Source organism: Siphateles boraxobius, unplaced genomic scaffold (genome assembly GCF_051911475.1).
Source record: "Siphateles boraxobius isolate OS27281-9 unplaced genomic scaffold, OSU_SipBor_1 21, whole genome shotgun sequence".
Taxonomy (NCBI): Eukaryota; Metazoa; Chordata; class Actinopteri; order Cypriniformes; family Leuciscidae; genus Siphateles; species Siphateles boraxobius.
Window position 1 is genome coordinate 2,915,001 of NW_027508822.1, and position 23,985 is coordinate 2,938,985.

Below are 23,985 nucleotides of genomic sequence, written 5' to 3' on the forward strand. Positions count from 1 at the left end.
GTGGCGGTGCCACCGGCTTCTTTATATATATATATATATATATATATATATATATATATATAGCTGCGAGCAGCGATGAAGGGCCAAAGCCTGCGGCACCGCCACCCCGGTGCCTTTAGGTAACTAAAGGAACCGGGGTTGCGGTGCCACCGGCTTGGGCCCGCAATCGCTGCTCGCAGCTATATTTTACATTAATTTTCTCCTTCAGTGATTCTGCTTGTTAATATCAGATGTCTTCAATAATGCTCAATCATCACTCAATTATTCACTTAATTATCTCATTAACTTTAACACTGCTTCAGGGTTACTTATAACACTCTGAGTGTGGACTCATATAAACACTGATGGCCGGTTTCACAGACAGGGCTTAAGATAGTCCCAGACTAAAATGGATGTTTGAGCCGATATAACTGAAAGAAACCTGCACGGACATATCTTAAAATATGTCAGTGCCATTGGTTTGTCTCAATATGCACACAAGTAATATATTTTTCTAAGGCACGTATATAAAAGCCACTTAAATGTCTTAATTGAATTAAGGCCTAATCCTGGCTTAATCTAAGCCTTGTCTGTGAAACTGGGCCTGAGAGTTTTAATTTAACACTGGGGATTTTGCTGTGTAGGCTACTACAAAAGTGATTAAACTGTCCTGTGATTGTTTTCCCTCACACAACACTGTCCAGACACGAACTATGTTCTTGCACTAAAGTATGTTGGTTCTCTTTACATTAGAATAATAATAATGTTTCATATAATCTAGATTAGATATGGAATAAATAGCATACAAAATTTATGTCTCAAATATTAAAATCAAGTTTTTATGTGATAAAATATTTACTTCACCACGTGACAGCAGCAAGCTGGCTCCTGATTGGTTAACGCGGCATGAATTGACGCAGAAGTTCAGATTTTTCAACTCGGGCAGCAGACGCGAATTCGCGTCAAACGCGTGAATGCACAAAAAGCACTAAATAAATCATTCGAGCGTAACGCGCCAGACGCTCAATTCGCGCTATCTGCACCATTTGTGCAAACTTGACGCTTAAATGAGGCGAATTTGCGTCTACCGCGCCGCGCTCTACGCCTCATTCGCGCCGCAGGAATTTTTTACGTGCGTAACGTGTCTTTGCATTGACTTAACGTTGAAATCACTCGCGCTAGACGCTCTATTCGCGTCCGGTGCGAACGCACCATAAGGGTACACTCTAAAAAGAGATGTGTTAAAAAACAACACACATCATGTGTTGATGGTATTTTGACACATGTTGTGTTAAAATGTAACTGGATAGAATAGCACTGGGTGGAGGGAAGTTTGTGTTTATGAATATAATTATAGGTGTAAGGGGCACTTATAATGTAGAGTGACGTGCTACCTTTCTAAGGAACTTTTCACAAGAGGAGTAGGCAAATGAAAGTACCAAAATAGTTTACTCAGAACATATAGCCGGCATTTATTGAACATCAAATATCAACCAGTATGACCTTGTTTATCTTTTCTTTGTAATGTCCTTTTAGTTGTGAAAATCAGTGTTTCTCTTAGTTTCAACTTTTTTTTCACACAAGTTGGGAAAATATGAAATAAAATAAACTCAGAGCTCTGATTAAATAACCTCAAAAGAATAAACCAAAGTCCATCTACCCGGGTAATGTTTTTTTTTTTTTTTTTAAGTGGGGTGAGATCTCGCGCTTATCTGTACGATGCAATGAAGAAATGGTGAGTAGAAGCAGTTCGTGTTGCAGGCAAGATGGTCATTCGTGCCCTCTGCTCTTCTGCCTGTGTCCGATGGTGAATTCGTCCAACGGAACTCCCTCTCGATTCATGCATCCAAAAAAAACCAACCTACATAGCAGGGCAACATTCAATTACTCTCAGGGCTGCCAACTCTCACGCATTGAGCGTGAGACACACGCAATTGACCCAATTCTCACGCTCTCACGCCACACCCCCGATTTCTCACGCTTAAGTGTCAACCCGGTAGGTAAAATGCCTGAAAGATGAGTTTATCTATATATCTACCTGTTGAGCCACTCGCGATCGACTAGTTATACTGCAAATTAGTTAAATATCCCGTAATCTAGAGTAAAGATATTGTGCTCCAAACCGCGCGCACGGCAGAGGTAAGCGAGCGAGAGACCTTGCGTGTGCAGACCACCCCCCACCCCCCCCACCCCCCCCGTTGGAGTAGTCTCACGCCAAGCTAAACTCAAAAGTTGGCAGCCCTGACTCTCTCGATAAATTTGACTAGATCTGGAAATTTAACTCATATTAACGAACTGTAGTAGCTTAAATTCTTATTCTCAATCTATACATTCACTACATACATGAAACTCAAGCACTAGCATATCACGTGACTTCAGTGTTCAACATAGCATGAAATAGCACTTCAAATCATTAAACTCACGTTCAACTCCGATTGTTTTTTTTTTTTTTAGCTTATGCATTACATATCTCATCAATACATTTTCACACAATGCATTAAACAACTGAGTTACAGCAAAATAGAAAAATAAAGATAACTTTTACGTGCTTAACTCATTAATCACATCTATCACACCATGTCTGCTAGTAACACAAATGACGAACACGTGTAAAACACTCACCGGAGAAAAAATCATAAAGTAAACTCCTTGTCGTAATTTCAAACCTTTGCTCTGTTATTTCCGCCTTAGAAGTGGGTATGGTGGGAAAACCCTTTTAACTAGCTCTTAAATGTTATATTTTTTAACTTTATTACTCAGTATGGAAAATCAAAATAGGGCTTCAGCTCTATCGTTCTGCTGTTCGCGATTTTTGTATTCTTCTCCGAGAATCAGTGTAGCAGTTTTCCTCTCTATGCAGCGCCACCACTGCCATCTACTGGACAAATACGGTGTGCAGGGAAAATATAACTAAAAGTAATCAAGAAATCAGATATTAAACTAGAATAACGTAATCCTGCTAGTAGGCTATTTTCAAGTGGGTTACATAGCTATATTTTATATGGTATCCCATAACAAACTCTAAAATAAATAAAACAATACACTAAAATAAATAAATCAAATTAATTCATAAAAACTTATTAATAACCAATTTATTATAACAAACTATTTATTTTTGTCAGACGTCTACAGAAGCTCTTATTGAGAATTACCAGGTTTTGTGTTGACGATTCATTGAATGTTTCATTTGAAGTCACCAGAATCGTGATTAGTGTCAGCTTTATTTGGGCTCTTGACCCTTCAGTCTTAAACAATAGTTTCTCTGTTGCTGTATCTGTGTAATTAGATGGTAATGTTATCATCATGTAATTTCGTTAAACATAGCAAGAGTTTAATATCAAAAGGATGACTTTTAAAAGGTTTAGCAAGTTAGCATGTTGCTATTCGCTTATAGTTAGATTTTAAATACCTGTAGTGCTTACAGGATCTTACAGTCTATGCTACCTTATCCTATAATTCTTTAAAAAATATGTTTTCAGAAAGTTTTAAGCTGCAGCAGAAGTTAGTCAAATACAGACATCGAGAATCAGCGTATGAATCTCAACAATGGTGACAAAGCTTCATGTCGCAGTGCATGCTGGGTGCTACCATAGTAAAGCTCATCCATGACTCCCAGCATGCATTGCGGCATGAAGCTTTTCGTTTTTGTCACCATTGTTATGATTCATATGCTGATTCTTGGTATCTGTGTTTGACTAGTTTCTGCCGCAGCTCAAATCTTTCTGAACTTTAATTTTTAAGAAGTCATTCTGCACTTTTAGATAGCTTGATGTAGTTTCACAAGACCGTTAAAACTAACAGCATATAAATAATATAAATGGACACCATCCATATTCTCATAAACTTGCTCAGATCAGTACTTTCTGATTATGACATCAACAAGAACCATCTGGCCATTTTTTCTCTCACCATAACAGATGTATTTGATTAAAATGCAGTTACAGCTGCCAGAGAAAAACTATAAAAATAGTAAAGGGTCAAGAGCTCAAATAAAGGAGCCATTAATTACGATACTGGTGACTTCAAATAAAACATTCAATGAAACATCAAACCTCTGTTAATTCTCAATAAGAGCTTGTCTATGTAGATTCATGATGTCTAAAACATCCAAATGTTCAAACAAACTCTTTATTAAACATCACTGGACTACATAAACACAAGTTAACAATACGTGTCAGTGTTCATCCAAACACTCAGTTGTAAAAACACAGGAAGTAACTCTGGCAAATACACACAGACTACAGTAACATTTGACACATATCTGACAAGTTGTGTAACTATAACACATTAGTGTGTAAAAAGTTTCAACACACTTCTGTTTAAGAGGAATAACACATTAGTTGTGTTAAAGGTAACACAAGACGTGTAGTCCTTATAAACACAGAGATGTGTTAAGAAACAACACAGGTTGTGTGTTAAATTTGACACAACACGTGTTGTCCCTGAGCACACACACTACATGTGTTAAAACAGAGCTGCCAACTTTTGAGTTTAGCTTGGTGTGAATCTTCTCCAACAGGCGGGGGGGTTGCTGTCTGCACACGCAAGGTCTCTCGCTCGCTTACCTCTCTGCCGTGCGCGCGTGCGCGGTTTGAAGCACAATATCTGTCTCGCATGCACGCTCGCTCTAGATAGATTACGGGACTCGGTCACGAGTGGCTCAACAGATATATAGATAGTCTCATCTTTCAGGCATTTGACCGACCGGGTTGACACTTCAGCGTGAGAAATCGGGGGTGTGGCGTGAGAGCCGTGAGAGAATTGGGTCAACTGCGTGAGTCTCACGCTCAATGCGTGAGAGTTGTTAGCCCTGGTTAAAATCTAAACAACATGTGTTGTCCCTGAGCACACACACTACATGTGTTAAAATCTAAACAACATGTGTTGTCCCTGAGCGCACACACTACATGTGTTAAAATCTACACAACATGTGTTGTCCCTGAGCACACACACTACATGTGTTAAAATCTACACAACATGTGTTAAAATCTACACAACATGTGTTGTCCCTGCATGAGCACACACACTACATGTGTTAAAATCTACACAACATGTGTCATTTTTAACACATCTCTTTTTAGAGTGTATGAGAAGCTGTGAGAAGCACTGAAGTTCAATGTTGCCGTGGAAACGAACAATGATATCCTCGAGTGAAAACATCTGCATCTGAGGAGTTTACTATGTAGGCCTAAATATTTTGTATGTTTGCATGTAGGCTAAATGAGATGTGAATAAAAGCTAACAAAATAAACAAACATTTGCTAAACCTTATAACTGTAACAAAATTATGAAGAAAGGAAAAGTGAAAAGACAGCTAGGGAATCAGTTCAGACAGATTTGAAACATTTTGCCTTAAACATAAAAAAAATCATTTAATTACTATTGCTATTTATTTATTTTTATTTTCAATTTATATTACATGTCATTATTTTTGAGTAGACCTAACATGGAACCTTCAATAGGACTACTAGACTTGGGGTGGCAGTGGCTCAGTGGTTCATGTAGGTTGTCTACAAACCGAAAGGTTGGTGGTTTGATCACCGGTTCCACCTGACCAAGTGTCGAGGTGTCCATGAGCAAGACATCTAACCCCAGCTGCTCCCGACGAGCTGGATGGCGCCTTGCATGGCTGATGCCGTCGGTGTATGAATGAGTGGGTGAATGTGAGGCAACGTGTAAAGTGCTTTGGTGGCCATTGGGTCTGTGAAAGTGCTATATAAATGCATTCTATTTACCATAGCCCAAAATTAAAAAAATAAATAATAAATAGCAATAGTAATAGTAATTAAATGAAAAAAAATTGCAATAAATAACAGTATATGTTTACATAAGGCAAAATGTTTAAAAACAACTAAACAGTGTGTTTCATAATAGAACTCTATTGCGGGTACAGATACACGTGTGTCTCAACTTACCCCGCTGGCCACCTCGCACATTTCTCTAGATTTTGCAATAAAGACCTTGCATGACACAATACCATGAAATATGTCAGTTCTCTTACGAGAGTACTCTCGTGTTGCATAAGCTAGCTTACGCTACTGGAAAACCTCCTTTTCCCGAGAATACTGAAGCCAAAAAATTATACTTAACTTTTACTTAACTTTTGCAAAATTTAAAACGCATTGCTGCACGGAGCAGACCTAGGCGATGCAGCTCGCGCGCCTATTGGTTGCTCTGCGGCAACTGCTGCAGCCTATCGATGGACTATTCGTGACGTAAGCACCGATGAGGTCGCGAGTGCCCTTGCGCGTCACGTCCCGCCAGAATGGGCGTGGCTTATCTCTATATAAGCCGAGTCCAGATAGGGTGTTCTTTGATTTTTCACCTCTTCAGCGAAGAACTCTCAGAACTCTGCGCCGTCGACGAGCCTTCAGCGGGACGAGCCATCTGCCTCGCAGACACAGAAGCCGACTCTTCTCGTCGCTTCATCGCCGTTCCTGCTGCGCTATCCGGCGCCCATATCCTTTATATTGCTTCCTTTGATTGTGTTCAAGGCCCGCTCCCTTCCTGCCGGAACTCCAAGAGGAGTTATCTAAAAGTTGGAAGCTAGGCTGAGATCTTCTGTCTCTTTGATGCTCTCCGCTGTTGACAGCGCGAAGGACAAGGGCTACCTCTCCATTCCTCCGGTCGAGGAACCTGTAGCCGCACATCTGTGCCCGCCCTCCGCGGGATGGCAGTCCAAGCCATCTTTGCCCTCGAAAGCCTGCAGAACCACTTCGGCTCTCATCGGTCGGGCATACACCGCCGCCAGTCAAGCCGCCTCAGGGCTTCACTCTATGGCTGTGTTGCAAAGTTATCAGGCCAACCTTCTCCGTACTATGGACGAATCCTGAAAGCTTCACAGACCTCAGGAACGCGACGGACTTAGCACTACGAGCCACCAAGTCCGCTGCACATGCCATCAGAAGGACCATGGCATCCCTCACTGTTACCGAGAGGCACTTATGGCTGACATTGTCCGACATGAAGGAGTCCGACAGAGCCACTTTTCTCAACGCTCCTGTGTCCCCTTGCGGTCTCTTCGGCCCGGCGGTCAAGGGCTTCACCGAACGGTTCTCTGAAGTCCAGAAAACGTTGCAGGCTATGCAACATTTTATCCCTAGACACTCTAGTTCCGCAACAGGTCGCGCTATAAAGCAGCCGCCTAACCGGAATTCAGCGCCGCCAGCCTCGCAGCATCGCGGTACGGGGGATTCCCAGCAGCGCTCGCGCTCCTCGAGCCGCCACAGGCTGCCTCCCCGCCGGGGACCCAGGCCCAAGATAGCGCTGAAACCCGAGCCTTCTAAGTCTTCCTGACATTGCAGAGAAAGCGAAAATGGCTAAGTCCCGCTGCGGCCGAACTGCCATTCAAGACAGCTCGTCTCACTCTCTCATAGGGCTGGGCGATATATCGCACGATATTGTTATGAGCATCTCGTCAGTAAAGCCGGTTCCTTGATTAGTAGTAAATCACCTTCACCTGCTTTCAGATGGAGCGGCATTTACTCTACAGCACAAACTCCAGTGTTAAATTAACACTCAAGAGTGTTAAAGTTAATGAGATAATTAAGTGATTAATTTAGTGATGTTTGAGCATTATTGAAGACACCTGATGTTAACAAGCAGAATCATTGAAGGCGAAAATCACAAATTGTAAGCCACCGTTATGGCGATAAGTGTTTGCTTTAGTTGGGCTCTTAACCTTTAAACATTCACTTTAAATTTGTTTGTCTGCTGTTATTTAATTATAACAGTCAAATGAACAAAGAAAACTGTGTCATCTGATAGTGTTGGTTATGTTCTAGCATAATCATGCTGTGGTCTGAAAATAAATCTTATTTGTGACAGTTTGGTTTAACTTATTGGCAACAACTTTGTGATTTCAGGACATATATGAGTATAGGTATATTTCTTATAATCGAAAATATTTAATAAACATTGTTCTGATCAAAACACTTTCAAATGAATTTATTTAGAAACGCAGACATCAATAATCAGCCTGTGAATCTCAACAATGGTGACAATAATAAAGCATTTTGCAGTGGCTGCCACCAATCACAACTCATTAATGGCTCCCATCATGCATTGCGATATGAATAAATTATGATCAGAATTTTCTATGTAATTTACTTTTCCTAATTGAATATTCTGCTCGTCACCATTGTTGAGATGCATAGACTGAATCTTGAAGTCTGGGTGGGCCTAAAAGACAGACCTTTTTAGAAAATTACTTTTAAGAAATTCTTTATTTTATAGAATTCTGGATATTTATGCAGATTCACAGTTATGCTGTAACAAAACATAAATCAAAAATCAAAACCATAAAGTTCAAATGATGATTGTCATAATAAAACCAATATATTATATATTGTCATAATTTTCTTTGTTCACCTGGCAGTTATAACTCAGATAAAACAGCCAATCAAAATATAAAGTTAATAATATAAGGGTCAAGACACCAACTAAAGTAAACAGTGATCGCCAAAACGCTGGCTTACAATTTGAGATTTTCTCCTTCAGTGATTCTTCAGGTGTCTTCAATAATGCTCAATCATCACTAAATTAATCACTTAATTATCTCATTAACTTGACTCATTAACTTGACTCATATACACTTGCAGGAGTGTTAATTTAACACTGGAGTTTTTGTTGTGTACAAAGAGCCGTAGTTAACTGACAAGCTGAGCCATATCGCATTAATTATCGCTGGCGGTATGTCCACGATATTGATGCGATATGGCTCAGCTTGTCAGTTAACTACGGCTCTCTGTAGTAAATGCCGCTGCATCTGAAAGCAGGTGATGGCTATTTACTACTAATCAAGGAACCGGCTTTACTGACGAGATGCGCATAACAATATCGTCCGATGTATCGCCCAGCCCTAGCTGGAAGTAGTTCTTGTGTTTCTCTTTTCTTCAGTGATTCTGCTTGTTAACATCAGGTGTCTTCAATAATGCTCAAACATCACTAAATTAATCACTTAATTATCTCATTAACTTTAACACTCTTGAGTGTTAATTTAACACTGGAGTTTTTGCTGTGTAGTAAATGCCGCTCCATCTGAAAGCAGGTGATGACGATTCAAGGAACCGGCTTTACTGACGAGATGCGCATAACAATGTCATGCGATATATCGCCCAGCCCTAGTTAACAGCAGGTGTTCATCAATCATGCTCAAGCATTATTCAATCAATTAATTACCTCATTAACTCCAACATTGATCAGTGTTAAATTTAACAGCCTGTAGTGTGCACACTGAGCAGTGTTCATTTCATCTGGGCAAACCCATGTGGGGCCTACATGGAAACCATGGACAAAACTGGCTGGGTCCCAGTTAGATAGCCCAGGTCAAACCCATGTGGGCCCCACATGGCTGTGCTGGCTGGGCCTGAGACTGCAGGGAATGCGAATATTGAACTATTTGGACGACTGGCTAATTCTGGCCCAGTCAGAATCTGAGCTGATAGCACACAAGGCTTTACTACTCAGCCACCTGCAAAGTTTGGGTCTCCAAGTCAATTGGACCAAGAGTTCGCTGTCTCTCAGCCAGCAGATTTCCTTTCTGGGAACAGATTTAGACTCTGTGTCAATGACAGCGCGGCTAACGTCACAGCGCGCTCGGCAGATTCAGCACTCAGCGGCTTCTTTCAAGGCCAACAGTATGCATCCTCTCAAAAGTTTTCAGAGGATGCTAGGCCTTATGGCCTCGGACTCGGCAGTGCTTCGACTGGGCTTACTATACATGCGCCCTCTCCAGCACTGGTTGAAGAAGCGCGTCCCGCTTCGGGCATGGCCCTCTGCGGGCATTCGCCTCAGGGTTACCCAGAGCTGTGTGACAGCCCTGGAACCCTGGTGCCAGTCAGGCGTGGATCTGGGAGCGATCTCGAGCCTAAAAGTAATCTCAACAGATGCCTCCAACTCAGGTTGGGGAGCCCTCTACGAGGGCAGGCCGATTTATCAGCCTGTGGGCAGCCCGCGAGGGGAACTTACATATAAACTGTCTGGAGATGAAAGCAGTCATGAACGCGCTGGGGCACTTTCTCCCCTTCTTAAAGGGCCACAACGTCCTGGTCCGCACGGACAACATGACGGTGGTTTCTTACATAAACCACCAGGGCGGTCTCAGATCACGGATCCTCTACGCGTTGGCAAAACACCTCTTTGTGTGGTCCCAGCACAACCTGCGCTCGCTAAGGGCAGCACATGTTCCGGGCCATCGAAATGTGGGCCCGGACAAGCTGTCCAGAGACAACGTTCCCCCAGTGGAATGGTCTCTGCACCCTCAAACAGTCCAGTTACTGTGGAACACATTTGGCAGAGCAGAGATCGACCTCTTCGCGTCACCAGAGAACGCGCACTGCCCAAAATTCTTTTCAAAGGGCAGGGACACGCTGGCCCACAGCTGGCCCAGCCGCCCGCTCTATGCGTTTCCCCCGATAGCGCTGCTACCACAGGTGATCGAGCGAATCAGGGAGACGAAATGCTCGGTGCTACTCGTAGCGCCGCTCTGGAGGAACCAAACATGGTTCCCGGAGCTGATGCAGTTAACGAGCACAGCCCCTTGGCCCGTGCCAGTGAGGAAAGATCTCCTCTCGCAGGCCAGGGGCGTAATTTGGCACCCGCGCCCCGACTTATGGGCCCTGCATGCATGGGCCATCAACGGGTACCCACTGGTCTCTCAGTAGGAGTGCTGAATACGATCACACAGGCTAGAGCCCCGTCTACTAGAAGGCTCTATGCTTCAAAATGGTCAATATTTTCCGGCTGGTGCTCGGCCCATTACGTAGACCCACAATGCTGTGGCGTCACGGAGATTCTCTCCTTCCTGCAAGAGCTTCTGCTCCCCCTCCACGCTCAAAGTGTATGTTGCAGTCATAGCAGCGTTTACAAAACCTGTGCATGGCCAATCTTTGGAAAGGAATGATCTCATCATCCGCTTTCTGAGAGGGGCTAGGAGGTTAAATCCTCCCAGACCTCCTATGGTCCCGGTATGGGATCTCTCCACGGTCCTAGATGCTATGAACGGCCAGCCCTTCGAACCACTAAAGACCGTGGATTTGTGGTATCTCTCGTTTAAAACCGTCTTTCTGATGGCAAGCGCCTCAGTCAAGCGAGTGGGTGACCAACACGCGCTCTCTGTGAGCGCTACGTGCATTGAGTTTGGGCCTAATGACTCCAAAATTATTCTCAAGCCAAGGCATGGCTATGTCCCTACTAGGGCTGGGCGATATATCGCACGATATTGTTATGCGCATCTCGTCAGTAAAGCCGGTTCCTTGATTAGTAGTAAATCATCTTCACCTGCTTTCAGATGGAGCGGCATTTACTACAAAGAGCCGTAGTTAACTGACAAGCTGAGCCATATCGCATCAATTTCGCGGACGTATCGCCAGCGATAATTAATGTGATATGGCTCAGCTTGTCAGTTAACTACGGCTCTTTGTATACAGCAAAAACTCCAGTGTTAAATTAACACTCCTGGCAGTGTATATGAGTCCACACTCAAGAGTGTTGAAGGTAATTAGATAATTAAGTGATTAATTTAGTGATGATTGAGCATTATTGAAGACACCTGAAGAATCACCAAAGGAAAAAATCTGAAATTGTAAGCCACCGTTATGGCGATCATTGGTTGCTTTAGTTGGGCTCTTGACCCTTATATTATAAACTTTAGATTTTGTTTGGCTGATGTAGCTGAGTTATAACTGCCAGATGAACAAAGAAAAAAGTGATCTGATGGTGTTGGTTACATTATGACAATCATCATTTGAACTTTATGTTTTTGATTTATGTTGTTTGTTACAGGATAACTGTGATATAATATAAAAGATTTCTTAAAAGTTGATTTCTAAAAATAAAAAATAAATCTTTCTTTGAGGCACACACAGACCTCAAGATTCAGTCTATGCATCTCAACAATGGTGACAAGCAGAATATTCAATTAGGAAAAGTAAATTAAATAGAAAATTCAGATCATAATTTATTCATATCGCAATGAATGATGGGAGCCATTAAGGAATTGTGATTGGTGGCATTCACTGCAATATATTTTTCATTATGGTCACCATTGTTGAGATTCACAGGCTGATTATTGAGGTCTGTGTTTCTATACAAATCCATTTGGAAGTGTTTTGATCAGAAAAATGTTTATGAATTATTTTGGATTATAAGAAACATACTTAGTGGAGTCATATATGTTCTAGAAACACAAAGTTGCCAATAAATTAATCCAAATTATCTCAATAAGCTTCATTTTCAGATGAAGCATGATTATGTCAGAACATAATCAACACTATCAGATCACACTTGCCTTTGTTCACTTGACTGTTTTAATTAAATAACAGTAAACAAACAAATTTAAAGTATATAGTTTAAAGTTTAAACTTGTATAAAGTTTAAGAGCCAAACTAAAGCAAACACTTATCGCCATAACGGTGGCTTACAATTTGAGATTTTCTCCTTCAATGATTCTGCTTGTTAACATCAGGTGTCTTCAATAATGCTCAAACATCACTAAATTAATCACTTAATTATCTCATTAACTTCAACACTCTTGAGTGTTAATTTAACACTGGAGTTTGTGCTGTAGAGTAAATGCCGCTCCATCTGAAAGCAGGTGAAGGTGATTTACTACTAATCAAGGAACCGGCTTTACTGATGAGATGCGCATAACAATATTGTGCGATATATCGCCCAGCCCTAATCTGATAGTGTTAGGCTATGTTTTGGCATAATCATCCTGTGATCTGAAAAATGAAACTTGATGAGATAGTGTGGTTTAACTTGTTTGCAATAACTTTATGATTCTACAGCATATGATTATCAGTATTTTTCTTTTAATCAAAATATTTAATAAATATTGTTCTGATTAAAACACTTTCAATTAATTTATTTAGAAACACAGACATCAATAATCAGCCTGTGAATCTCAACAATGGTGACAATAATAATGCATGTTGCACTGGCTGCCACCAATCACAACTCATTAATGGCTCCCATCATGCATTGCGATATGAATAAATTATAATCTGAATTTTCTATGTAATTTACTTTTCCTAATTGAATATTCTGCTCGTCACCATTGTAGAGATGCATTGATTGAATCTTGAGCTCTGTGTGTGCCTAAAAGAAAACCTTTATTTTAAACAACTTTTAAGAAATCCTTTATATTATATCTAAAATTCTGGATATTAATGCAGAATCACAGCATTACAGCATAACTGTAACCAGCATACTGTAACCAGCAGCATATGCTGCTGGTTACAGCATAACTGTAACCAGCAGCATAAATCACAAACATAAAGTTCAAATGATTATTGTCATAAGATACCCAACACCATTGAATCACTTTTTTTCTTTGTTCATCTGGCAGTTATAACTCAGCTACAACAGCCAAACAAAATGTAAAGTTAATAATATAAGGGTCAAGAGCCCAACTAAAGTAAACAATGATCGCCATAACGGTGGCTTAAAATTTTAGATTTTCTCCTTCAGTGATTCTGCTTTAGGTGTCTTCAATAATGCTCAATCATCACTCAATTAATCACTTAATTATCTCATTAACTTTAACAGTTGGTGTATTAGCCAAAAGTGATTATTTCTGTTTATTCTCCAGCTCGTCTGCCTGTTCCTGCCATCACCAGAGACTCTTCACAATGTTCTTCATCATCGTCATCAACAAATTGTTCATTGCTGTGTTCAGTATTGAATGTGAATCATGTGACTCTCTCCTGGTACAAAGAAAACAGTTTATTGTCCAGCATCAGTGTGCCTGATCTCAGAAGCAGCATCTCTTTACATCTGGAGGTGGAAAATCAGGATAAAAATACCTACACCTGTGTGCTCAAAAATCCCATCAGAAACCACACCAAACATCTGGACATCAGTCAATTCTGTCAACCATGTCCAGGTATGTCAGTGTTGATATTAGTGTTTGTTTGGTAACTACAGTAATATAAATTCCAGTAAATTAATTTCTATTTTTTTCCTTTAGAAATCTACTGTTGTGGTTTTACTGAACCTGTGACCCAATTGGTCATCGCTGCTCTGGTTGGCGTGGCTGCTGTTGCTTTTGTGGTTTATGACATCAGATCCAGAGATGCAAAGTAGGAGAGGAGAGAACAGATATCATCACGAGGACCTTGATGATAAATCATACTGTATGTTCTCACAGAAAGTAGGAATAATCTATTACAGCTGGTTGAAAAACCTCTCTCTTAGAATTTTGATGTCACATAAAATAAGGGACCAACATCAGTGTTGTGCAAGTTACTTCCAAACTGTAATACATTATATATTACTTGTTACTGTTATTTAGAAGTAATTCATTACCTTACAATATTACTGTCTCAGAATTGTAATGCGTTACATTACTCCTGTATTACTTTTGAGTTACTTTCACCAAAATAACTATACAGGAGTAGAACTTAACATTCTAAAATGACTAGGGCTGTAACGATGCAGAATGGCGACACACCCCTTCCAACTCCCAGCGTTATCCATACCGTCCAGATACCACATCTTTAAATTACTATTAGGATTATTTGAAGTTAACTTAACATTATAAAATATGTAGACCTACACCACAAAACTAGTTGAGGATAAATTATTTAAAATTTGGGAATTCCAGCGTTATGGACATGACATTTGCAGACTTGCAGTCAAAACTTATACTATAATTATATAAATTCTCAGAAAATGCATTAATACCAAAATATTGAAACGTCTGTTTATCCATAGGCTCCTCCCAGAAAGGAGTCCAGACATTAGAAAAATATCAGTCTACACATGCGTTTTATATTTAATATTAGGGAAATCGACAGTCATGTGTGACAAAAAAAATCTGTAACTTTTAGGAGGCAACGATTTTTTGTTGTTGTAATTCTGTGAATTACACTGCGCAAATCTAATGAAGAAGGGTTGGCTCTCCACAGAACATAAAATATTCATTTCATTTTATTTTTCGTGTTCGCATTTATGAGGAAAAAACAATGTTACAGACGTGACAGTTCTCCGTTACGGACGCGACCGCTCTGAAGCGGCACTAAAAGACTGCTTTAAAACTTTCACAGACACCTTACACAGAAGACACGAAGCCTTTCTTTAAAGTGAATTTCGTTTTGTATTAATTGTACGGGCCTGAAAAATATATCTATATTGAAATGTCTACTTGTAAACAGAACAATTCCAAACGAAAGAAAACAGACTGCTCTCTGCTTATGAAATGAAATGTGCATTTCTCTCTGGTGCATTCACTACTGCGAAGATCGCGAGTCAGCATCGTCAACTTCATCCTGACTTTATTAATAAACAATCAACATGTCTCCTTGCTATATTTGACATATTCAAAATCATTGCTTTTGCCGGTTCTTTGTGACAGCTTTTAGGTGCTTTATTTGGCAGCAGCGCCGCCGCCCTTACATGAACGCGTCACCACGGCATCAAAAACATGATTGCGTGATGAAAACATGAAAAATACCACATAAACATAGACTAACTGTTTAGAAAGAAAACACAGAACGAATAGCCTAATGCGCATACGTCCATCTCGCGAATCTTCTTAATGCCACCTTCACCATTAGCCGCTTTTCCTCTGGCCAGCGTGAGCACAGAGGCCGAAATCATACCTCACGGCACTCCTGTAAAAAATAAATCGCTATACAAATATATCAGACGCTGCCATTTAGTCTTTAATTACAGACTTGGACACCACACGCGGCTATTGACTGATCACGAACAGGTAATTTAGCCTACTTGCATCTTTCATTCGTTAATGTCTGGCGGTATTGCTGTTTTTTGTTTTGTTTGTTTGTTTTACAATTAAAACTAAAAGTCTGTTGTAACGCAAGCCTTACCGAAAATGTACCGAGTAAAATATTACTGAAAATTGATTAGTAATGCCTTACACTACTGCGTTACAGCAAAACGTAATATGTTACTGTAATGCATTACTTTTGTAACGCGTTACTCCCAACACTGACCAACATATATTTTCTTATGAGTCGTGTATAATACAAAGTTATGCAAACATGCATATTCAACAAGGCACCAAAAATCAATTGGATTCAACACCATTCTACTATCAATGCCCAATCTTTGGTTTTAAGACATTAAGAAGTAATTTCATGCTATTATTGCTTCACCTGAGGGATGGACAGACACACCTTGGAGACTAATAATTCTAAATTAACTAAATGTGAGAGATTCATCAATGATGGAATCAATGATTCATCAATGGTTGCTGTTTTTTCATAGTTTTAATGTCTTGACTTAAGAAGACCACTCTTACTGTATTTTGTGCCATGTTTGGCTTGTTTTGTCTTGTTTATACAAAATCTTCACTTAACTTCAGTTATTTGCTGGTTGTAGTGTATGTGAAGGTGATTTACACTGAAAAATAAAGTTTCTATTTCATTTCATGCATATGTTTCATAGTCAACATGTTTTAGTCACATTATTCAGGCTTTCCTTTTAATCATCTGAGTCCTTTTTATGGCTGTAGGTGGGTACAGTTTCAGGTGCCTCATAGGTTGAACACTTTGTCATCCACAAAATACAAGAGTCCTGCAATTTGAGAGACCACACAGCAAAAACTCCATTGTTAAATTAACTCTCCTGTGAATTTATTTGGCTCCAGACTCAAGAGTGTTAAAATATGAGTGAGAGAAAGGTGATCTGGTGTTGGTTATGTTTTGACGTAATCATCACTTGACCTGCAAAACTCATTTAGATCCTAATCTCTGACTTAAAATGCAGAATTACAGTGATTCTACAGCACAAGATCCAGAGGTTTCTAAATAATACAAAGGATTTCTTAAAAGTTGAAACACACACAGACATCAAGCTTCAGTGTGTGAATCTCAACAATGGTGACAAAAAGAATATTCAATTAGGAAAAGGAAATTACTAAAACATTTCAGATCATAATTTATTCATACCGCAATTCATGATGGGAACCATGAATGAGTTTTGATTGGTGGCACCCAGAATGCACTGCAACATTCTTTATTATTGTCACCATTGTTGAGATTCACAGGCTGATTATTGATATGAGTGTGTCTAAACAAAATACTTTCTCAAAGTCTTTTGATCAGAACAACTTTTAAGAAATATTTTGGATTACATTGAAAATGCTGAAGATCATATGCTATAGAACCACAGTGCTGCTGTAACCAACAAGGTAAAAACTCTCTAAACGAGATGTAGGTCAAGTGATGATTATGTCAAAACATAACCAACATCATCAGTTTGTCTTTTATCTTTGATCAGCTGGCAGTTATAAGCCTGATACAACAGCCAAAAAAAATCTAATGTTAACAGTTTAAGAGCCACGAGACCAACTAAAGCAAACACTGATCACCATAATGGTGGCTTAAAAATCGATTTTCTCTTTTGGTGATTCTGCTAGTTAACATCAGGTGTCTGGAGTTTTTGCTGTGCAGACCTACTGTAACTATCCGAGCTTTGGAATCAATGGTCTCTGTAGATTCTGAAAATCTTGCTTCCCCCTATTATTGTTGAATCACAGAAGCTACACCAGTTACTTTTTCCAATAGATTTCTATTTATTATGTATCATGTGTCAGAAGTAGTATATAACCTATAGCAACTGTCAAAATGATTGATTGACAGGTGGGCGTGGCTTTCCTTTGATCTTCCCCCGCCCCTTCCGGTTCCTCCCCTTCATGTCCAGCCCCTTGTCCCGCCCCTTCCGGTTCCTCCCCTTCCTGTTACCTTTGACCTAGTTCCGCCCCTTCCGGTTCCGTCCCTTCCTGTTACCTTTGACCTAGTTCCGCCCCATCCGGTTACAGCTTCTGTCAAAATGATGGATGATGACCTTTGATCTAGTTCCGCCCCTTGCGATTACAGCTTCTGTCAAAATGATGGATGTGTGACAGTTAGTTTGATCGTTTGAAGTTCATTTGATTAAGAAAAGGGAGGTATTGGCCTTTGATGTTAACATAAGCTTTGATGTTACAGTTACAAAGTGATGTGACAGTTAGTTTGAGATGTATTGGCTTTGATGGTGACAGTTAGTTTGATTGTTTGAAGTTGGTGTTTTGGTAACCGCCCCTGCATTCCTGAGCAGCAGCATGTATAAATGGGTCAGCCGTGAAAGTGATAAGAAAAAATTGTGAAAGTTTATCTGATCTTTAAAAGAATATAAAATAAAACCTCACACAAAAAGTTTAAATAAAATGAAGTCACAAAAATACTGCAATCAATCCAATGTATGAATGATATCACACTGTCTCAAAAACATAGAGAGCGAGCGTCTATGTATGTGTGTCTTTGTCAAGGCAGTAAAAGGATGCGCCGAGTGCACTTATCTGTCTGTTTAGATGAAATAAAATAATCTTACATGTTTTTACAGAACTGAAGAAAAATCACACGCTAGAGCCGGATCTCTCTGAAATGTTTCTCCAATTATAATCTTTTTGGCCCTAACCCAGTTAGGGATGCGTCTGTTCGACATGAAATACAGGCTTTGTCTGTATGAGACTGTTAATTAGGTCAGGGACGGGGTTGCCAGATAAGACGCTCACATGCGCGGTGCAATGGCGCCATCTAGTGGCCACGGAACACTGTTTTTCTCCATATCCAAATATAAATACAGAAGTCCTCAGGCCAAGAAATCATCAGAAACTTATTTTCCTGACTCAGCTCAATCATCTCTACTTGTCATCAAAATGCAAAACTGTGAGTATTTCTTTTCTCAATATTTTATCTGTTATAATAATATGATTTTGTTCCATCATCTGCACTATGCAATATGGGTATTAGTTTAATATGATTGTTTATACATTATTGTTTTAAACATGAATGCATTGTGCTATTGAAGTTTATCTACTGTAACTCAAATCTCCATTATACTATCTGTTTAATGTTTATCTGTTGATGTTGGTATTTTTTATCATAAAACTACGATTTTTAAAAAACTGTTTTAAACTTTCATTGGACTATGGGGTTTTATCCGTTATAATAATATGATTTTTAAGGTGGTGGTTCTCATTCCTATGGTGTTTTAATCATGCAATATGCTATTGCCTTTATTTAATTATTTTTAATTTTTAAAAAACTGTTTATCAGTTTTAAACACTCATTCATTATGATATTGCATTGTTTTATCTGGAAAATTTAGATGTAGAACAGATTGATATAAATGTTTTGTTAGGATAGTTCTATCTGTTAGTGTTTTATTTAAAACACCATTTGTGACTATTACATTGTTTCATCTGAAAGATTTAAAACATCATTAATATAAATGTTCTATCTGCAATATGTTTTATTTAAAACATCACCTGTGACAGTCATTCTAACCACGTAGCATCCACTGTCTTTTCTTATCATACTGTTTTATGATCAATATCAATTCTGTTTCGCCTGTATATGTTTTTTCAGAAAACTTTTAAAATTATAATGCTATGGTTTTTTTCACCATTGAGTGACTTTTATTATGAAAAGACTAGGCTTTTCTAACAGGAAGTGTCCTGTGTTTTGCTTAGCTAGCAGCTATGCTGTGATTCTGTTTTTGCTATGTATCATTTCTGTTTGCATTAAATCTGCGTTTTACCATCGCGTTGTTTTGTTATCTATTTACTAAGACAGCGCTGCGCTCCCGGTTATTAGGCATGCCTTAGCACCACTCCTGTTAGAAATGCATGGTTTAGCTTAGCAGCGCGTGCTACGTTGCTAACTGCTCTTAAATATGTCTGACATCATGTATCAAAACTAGTTTTGATCCGTATCTGTTTCACAAGGCAGATCGATCTACTTTTGAAATATTGCCATGTTATTTTTAGACCTAAAAAGCTTATTTTAGTCACTGTCTTAAACACCATGTTATCGATACGGGAACTAACCAACTCCCCTGCGCCACCTGCTTTCCCGGTGAACTATAACAGTCATGTTATGGTGAAATTGCACCCCCTAGTGCACCGTTGTGATATAACATCCTGTTATGGCGAAATTCTGGAAAGTCTTATTTTGTAAAACTTTTGTTGGAGAAAGGTTTGAATATAATTTCAAAGAAAATTGAAAACATTGTATGGTTGTATGATTGCTGGCAACTTTTGTACGATGATGTACTGAAATTTTATAACATTAAATTTGTACAAGGAATACCCGAGAGTCTGAATGATGATGATTTACTACCCGTTCATAAAGCAAATCTTCTCATTGTGGATGATTTGATGCAGCAAGCTAGCACCAGCCTGGAACTCCAGCGCCTTTTTACGCAGTATGTCCATCACAGAAACGTCATCGCCTATATAGTGCAAAATTTATTTGTGCAGGGCAAGTCCATCAGCTTAAACGCCAATTACATGATTCTGTTTAAAAATCCTCGGGACGTCAATCAAGTAGCGCTGCTAGCACGTCAAATGTACCCGGGGAACACAAAATACTTTATGGAGTATTATCAGGATGCGGTCAACCAACCTTTCGGCTACCTAATGATAGACTATAAAGCTAAAACTCCGGAACAGTACCGTCTCAGAACAGGATTGCTTTCCGACCGTCAAGTGGTTTATATTCCGAAAAAAAGAAGAACGTGATAAAACGTCATGTCAGCCAGACTTTGTAAACATCTGCCGGTGTTGAAACTCCTACATAAAGCATCTCCTAAACAACGACGTCTTATTTTACAATCGGCGTCCGACGAATTCATTTTAGCGTTGTGTGAAGTGGCGCTTAACATCCTCTACGGTATGATCCCGGTCACTCGACAACAGTACCAAAAACTGAAAAGGAGAAAAACGGAAATTAAATGTGTGGCCAGTAAAAAAATTGGTCTAGCGGCCAAGAAACGAGTCTTCAACCAGAAGGGTGGGTTTCTTCTACCCCTCCTAAATATAGCTCTGCCATTTCTGTCGAACTTGATAGCCAACCGTTAGGATGGAGTACGCCGAGAAGATGTATTTAGTCCCGCACCATCAACTGGATAAGATCAAGAGTGAAAATGTTCGTGAGAGCATTCAACAGAGTGTGGAAAACGATTTGGATGATGCCATAAGAAACATTTTACACCGCGTCGATTTGAATCCGTACGAAAAAGCCAAGCTTTACTCAAATACCCTGACCAGGTTTTTGACCATCGTTAGACAAGGGGATCGTGAGAACAGTGTTTTAACGCTTTCGTTACCCAATACTGAGCCTAAAGATGAACAACCAGCTGCTGCTGCTCCCGTCGTTGAAGACATTGATGATGGTGGTGGTGGGGTGAAAGTGGTGGATGAAGTTCTGAAGAATGTGCCTTCGAGAAGTGTGAAAAACAGCAAATACATATTAGACAAGATGTCTAAAGCTAAAGGACTCTGCGCCTGGAACGAATCGGGCGAGTTTGTGTTTAGGGGTAAGCCCATACAGGGCTCACACATGCTTGATTTGTTAAAAAATGTGACGGCCCCACAAAAGATTCGCGATGACCGGAGACCTCTAGGATGGATGGAGTTTCTTCAGGCTTTTGCCGAATTAAACATCCCTTTTTCTACAGTGTCGAATCAGCAGGTCAGACGCACGATTGACTCTCTAAAGAGCAAACCCGACACACCTCGTGTTAGACCTCCTAAAAAAGCACAAAGATATTCACGACCCGAGTCCGAAGACGCAGTGTTTAAGTCACCGGCTATTAATCGAAAAGCATGGCTGGAATTTTAACGAATTGTATCTTATCATTAAATAAAAGACGACAAAAAATATAAATGGTTTTAAGCTTTTTTATTTATAGGTCAAACATGTCTGCACACAGTGAACGCAGGATAACATTTTATCATTACAAACATACGGTTTTAATCTCTTCACAAAGAGGGAGACCATTTTATCATTTTTGATATAATCATTGGTGTATAGTTTCATCACATGGTTATAGTCGTAACCTCTGGCTAAATGATATAGAAAAAACAGACAGTGCTGTCCGATGAATAATCCTGGACGCGTCTGTCAGAATATAATATGTCAACGTCGTTGGCAGATAGAAAGTTATTAATGCTGATCGGGAAGCGTGGGCTGTCGGGTGGATTGCCGAAGCTGTCGAAAAAACAAGCCGGTCCCTCTTGGGGTAAATAAATGGTGATCCAATGCTGGCCGGGGAGCCTGGCGGGGTCAGTGTTAATGATACCCATCGACGGTAAGATCCTCAAGGGTTTTTTGGGTAGTTGATCGCTCGGTAGAACGCCGAGAAAATGAGTCCTGCATGTGATTGTATCCATGATGACGGTGAGTTGTAGGTTGTTCATCTCTCAATAGTAGTCGATCAGTACCTGTCTGCGGTTAGACACTTCAAGGATGCTGTCGAAAACGGAGTAAATTATCAAATTAATGGTATTCGGCAATGGCTGTCTGAAACGCGCTTCAACTCTGATATTCCCGGACTTGACGAGGGATACGTGCTGACCGCACTCTTCATCCGGGGTCAGGTTAAATGCGTAAAGTGTGTATCCATTCAGGAAATCATTCCTGCCGATACAGAGCGGCTGGTCTTTAAGGTGTCTCCCTGTCGTCATAGCCAGCTGATAAAATTTGCGTACTGCCAAACCATTTTCGAAATTAGGTTGTAGAGGCTTCGAGGGGTATTGTTGCCCATCTACGTAGACGGCTAGGAATTCCAGATCGTAATGTTTGAACGCAAATGGATTTTTAGTGTAGGAGCTGGTGAATGCGTTGTTGTCGACCATAGCTATGACGATGGACTTTGGCAACCTTCCTAAAAATAGATTTTCTTGATTCGAAACACGAGAGCCGGCGGGTATGGAGAAGGATTTTAGACAGACCCTATCGACGGGGTACTTGGCCGTTGTCGAGAGAAGCGCCTGGGCGTGAGCCAGTCTCACCGACGGTGATACAGAAACTTTCTTGACAAATAGGGACGCTGCTGTTATATGTAATTTGTAAGCCACGTCGTCGGACCTCATCAGACAGAATTCATCTTTTGCTCGAATAAAGCGTATCTTGATGTCAATTCCATTGATCATCAGTTTCCCCTGGAAGAATATATCGCTGTGTATGGGGGCAAGTAGCTCCACCTCATTGCTTTCAGCGGTGTAACCCGATCTCTTTGTCAACCCCGCGTTACGACCAGCAGGGTCGTTCACATCCATGTAACCGGCCGTGTCTTTATGAAACAGCCCGGCGGCGAAAGTAGATTCCAGCGTATCTTTACCGTAGTTGATCAGACTTTCCAGAATGCAGTGATATGCGTAAGTACTCGAACTTTGAGATATTAGGCGATCACCCAGCGTCACATCGACTTGGGAAAACATTGTTGCAGCCGGATAATTAATCAGCCCGACCTTAGCAGGGTCCGCGATTTCTTCACCATTCGGCCTCGGGATTTTCGCCCGTAGATAGAGCATCGTGTTATTGAGATCCATGTAATCATCGCCGTTGCCGGCGATAAAAAACTCAATCGGAGCTGAGTCGGAAATGGCTGATAAGGGGGTTATTTCTAAATAACTGCTTTTCTCAATCATGGTCTGCGTCAGCGGGACCGTAAATAAGTCCAACTCGGACTTGACGCATTCTCCCGACATCTGATGCAGTAACGACATGTTAGAATATGGTTTTCACGGTTCTCTTGACCGACGCGTTTCGACTAACAGACTTCTTACGCTTTCTACGTACGAGTGAGCGCTTGTTTGATGCGCTCGTTGTTTTCTTCTTCTTCTTCGCTACCCATTGACCCCGCCTCCTCACACCGGGTGGTTTAGTCATTCTCTTACGGGCCATGACCATCAGACCGGATCCGTCTTGAGCTTTAGCATTATGCGAGCGCGTCAATACGTTTGAGACGACGTCGGATACTATATTTTTAGCGGCTGACTTTAGGTGGGGTTTTGCGATGCTAGATCCTTTTTTTAACAGGGGTACTGCCATCCTGAACAGACCTCTGAAAAGACCCCCTAACCCCGCACCGTACATAACCCCTCCCCCGGCAAAGCCTGGTAAACCCCCACCCACCTGATTTTGGTATCCTCGCATTTTGGTAGTAGCTGACATAGTCCGCGGTGTCTCCGGGTCTATAATAAACCAT

At 40.4% G+C, this 23,985-nt stretch overlaps 2 protein-coding genes across 2 annotated transcripts in view; one reads left to right on the plus strand and one right to left on the minus strand.

The window, feature by feature from the left end:
* LOC143746119 (SLAM family member 5-like) overlaps positions 1–14,067 on the plus strand; it is a 67,155-nt gene extending 53,088 nt beyond the window's left edge. The window contains exons 2-3 of the mRNA XM_077237886.1: positions 13,574–13,867; positions 13,952–14,067. Coding sequence (XP_077094001.1) covers positions 13,574–13,867; positions 13,952–14,067 — 410 coding nt within the window. The remainder of the gene's footprint in view (positions 1–13,573; positions 13,868–13,951) is intronic.
* Positions 14,068–22,195: 8,128 nt separating this feature from the next.
* LOC143746061 (uncharacterized protein F54H12.2-like) lies at positions 22,196–23,503 on the minus strand. Its single transcript, XM_077237777.1, has one exon. The coding sequence runs from the start codon at positions 23,501–23,503 to the stop codon at positions 22,196–22,198; it is 1,308 nt and encodes a 435-aa protein (XP_077093892.1).
* Positions 23,504–23,985: the final 482 nt, after the last annotated feature.

Coding starts and splice junctions, on each gene's coding strand:
- LOC143746061 (XM_077237777.1), bottom strand. CDS start 23,503: ATGTCGTTACTGCATCAGATGTCGGGAGAATGCGTCAAGTCCGAGTTG.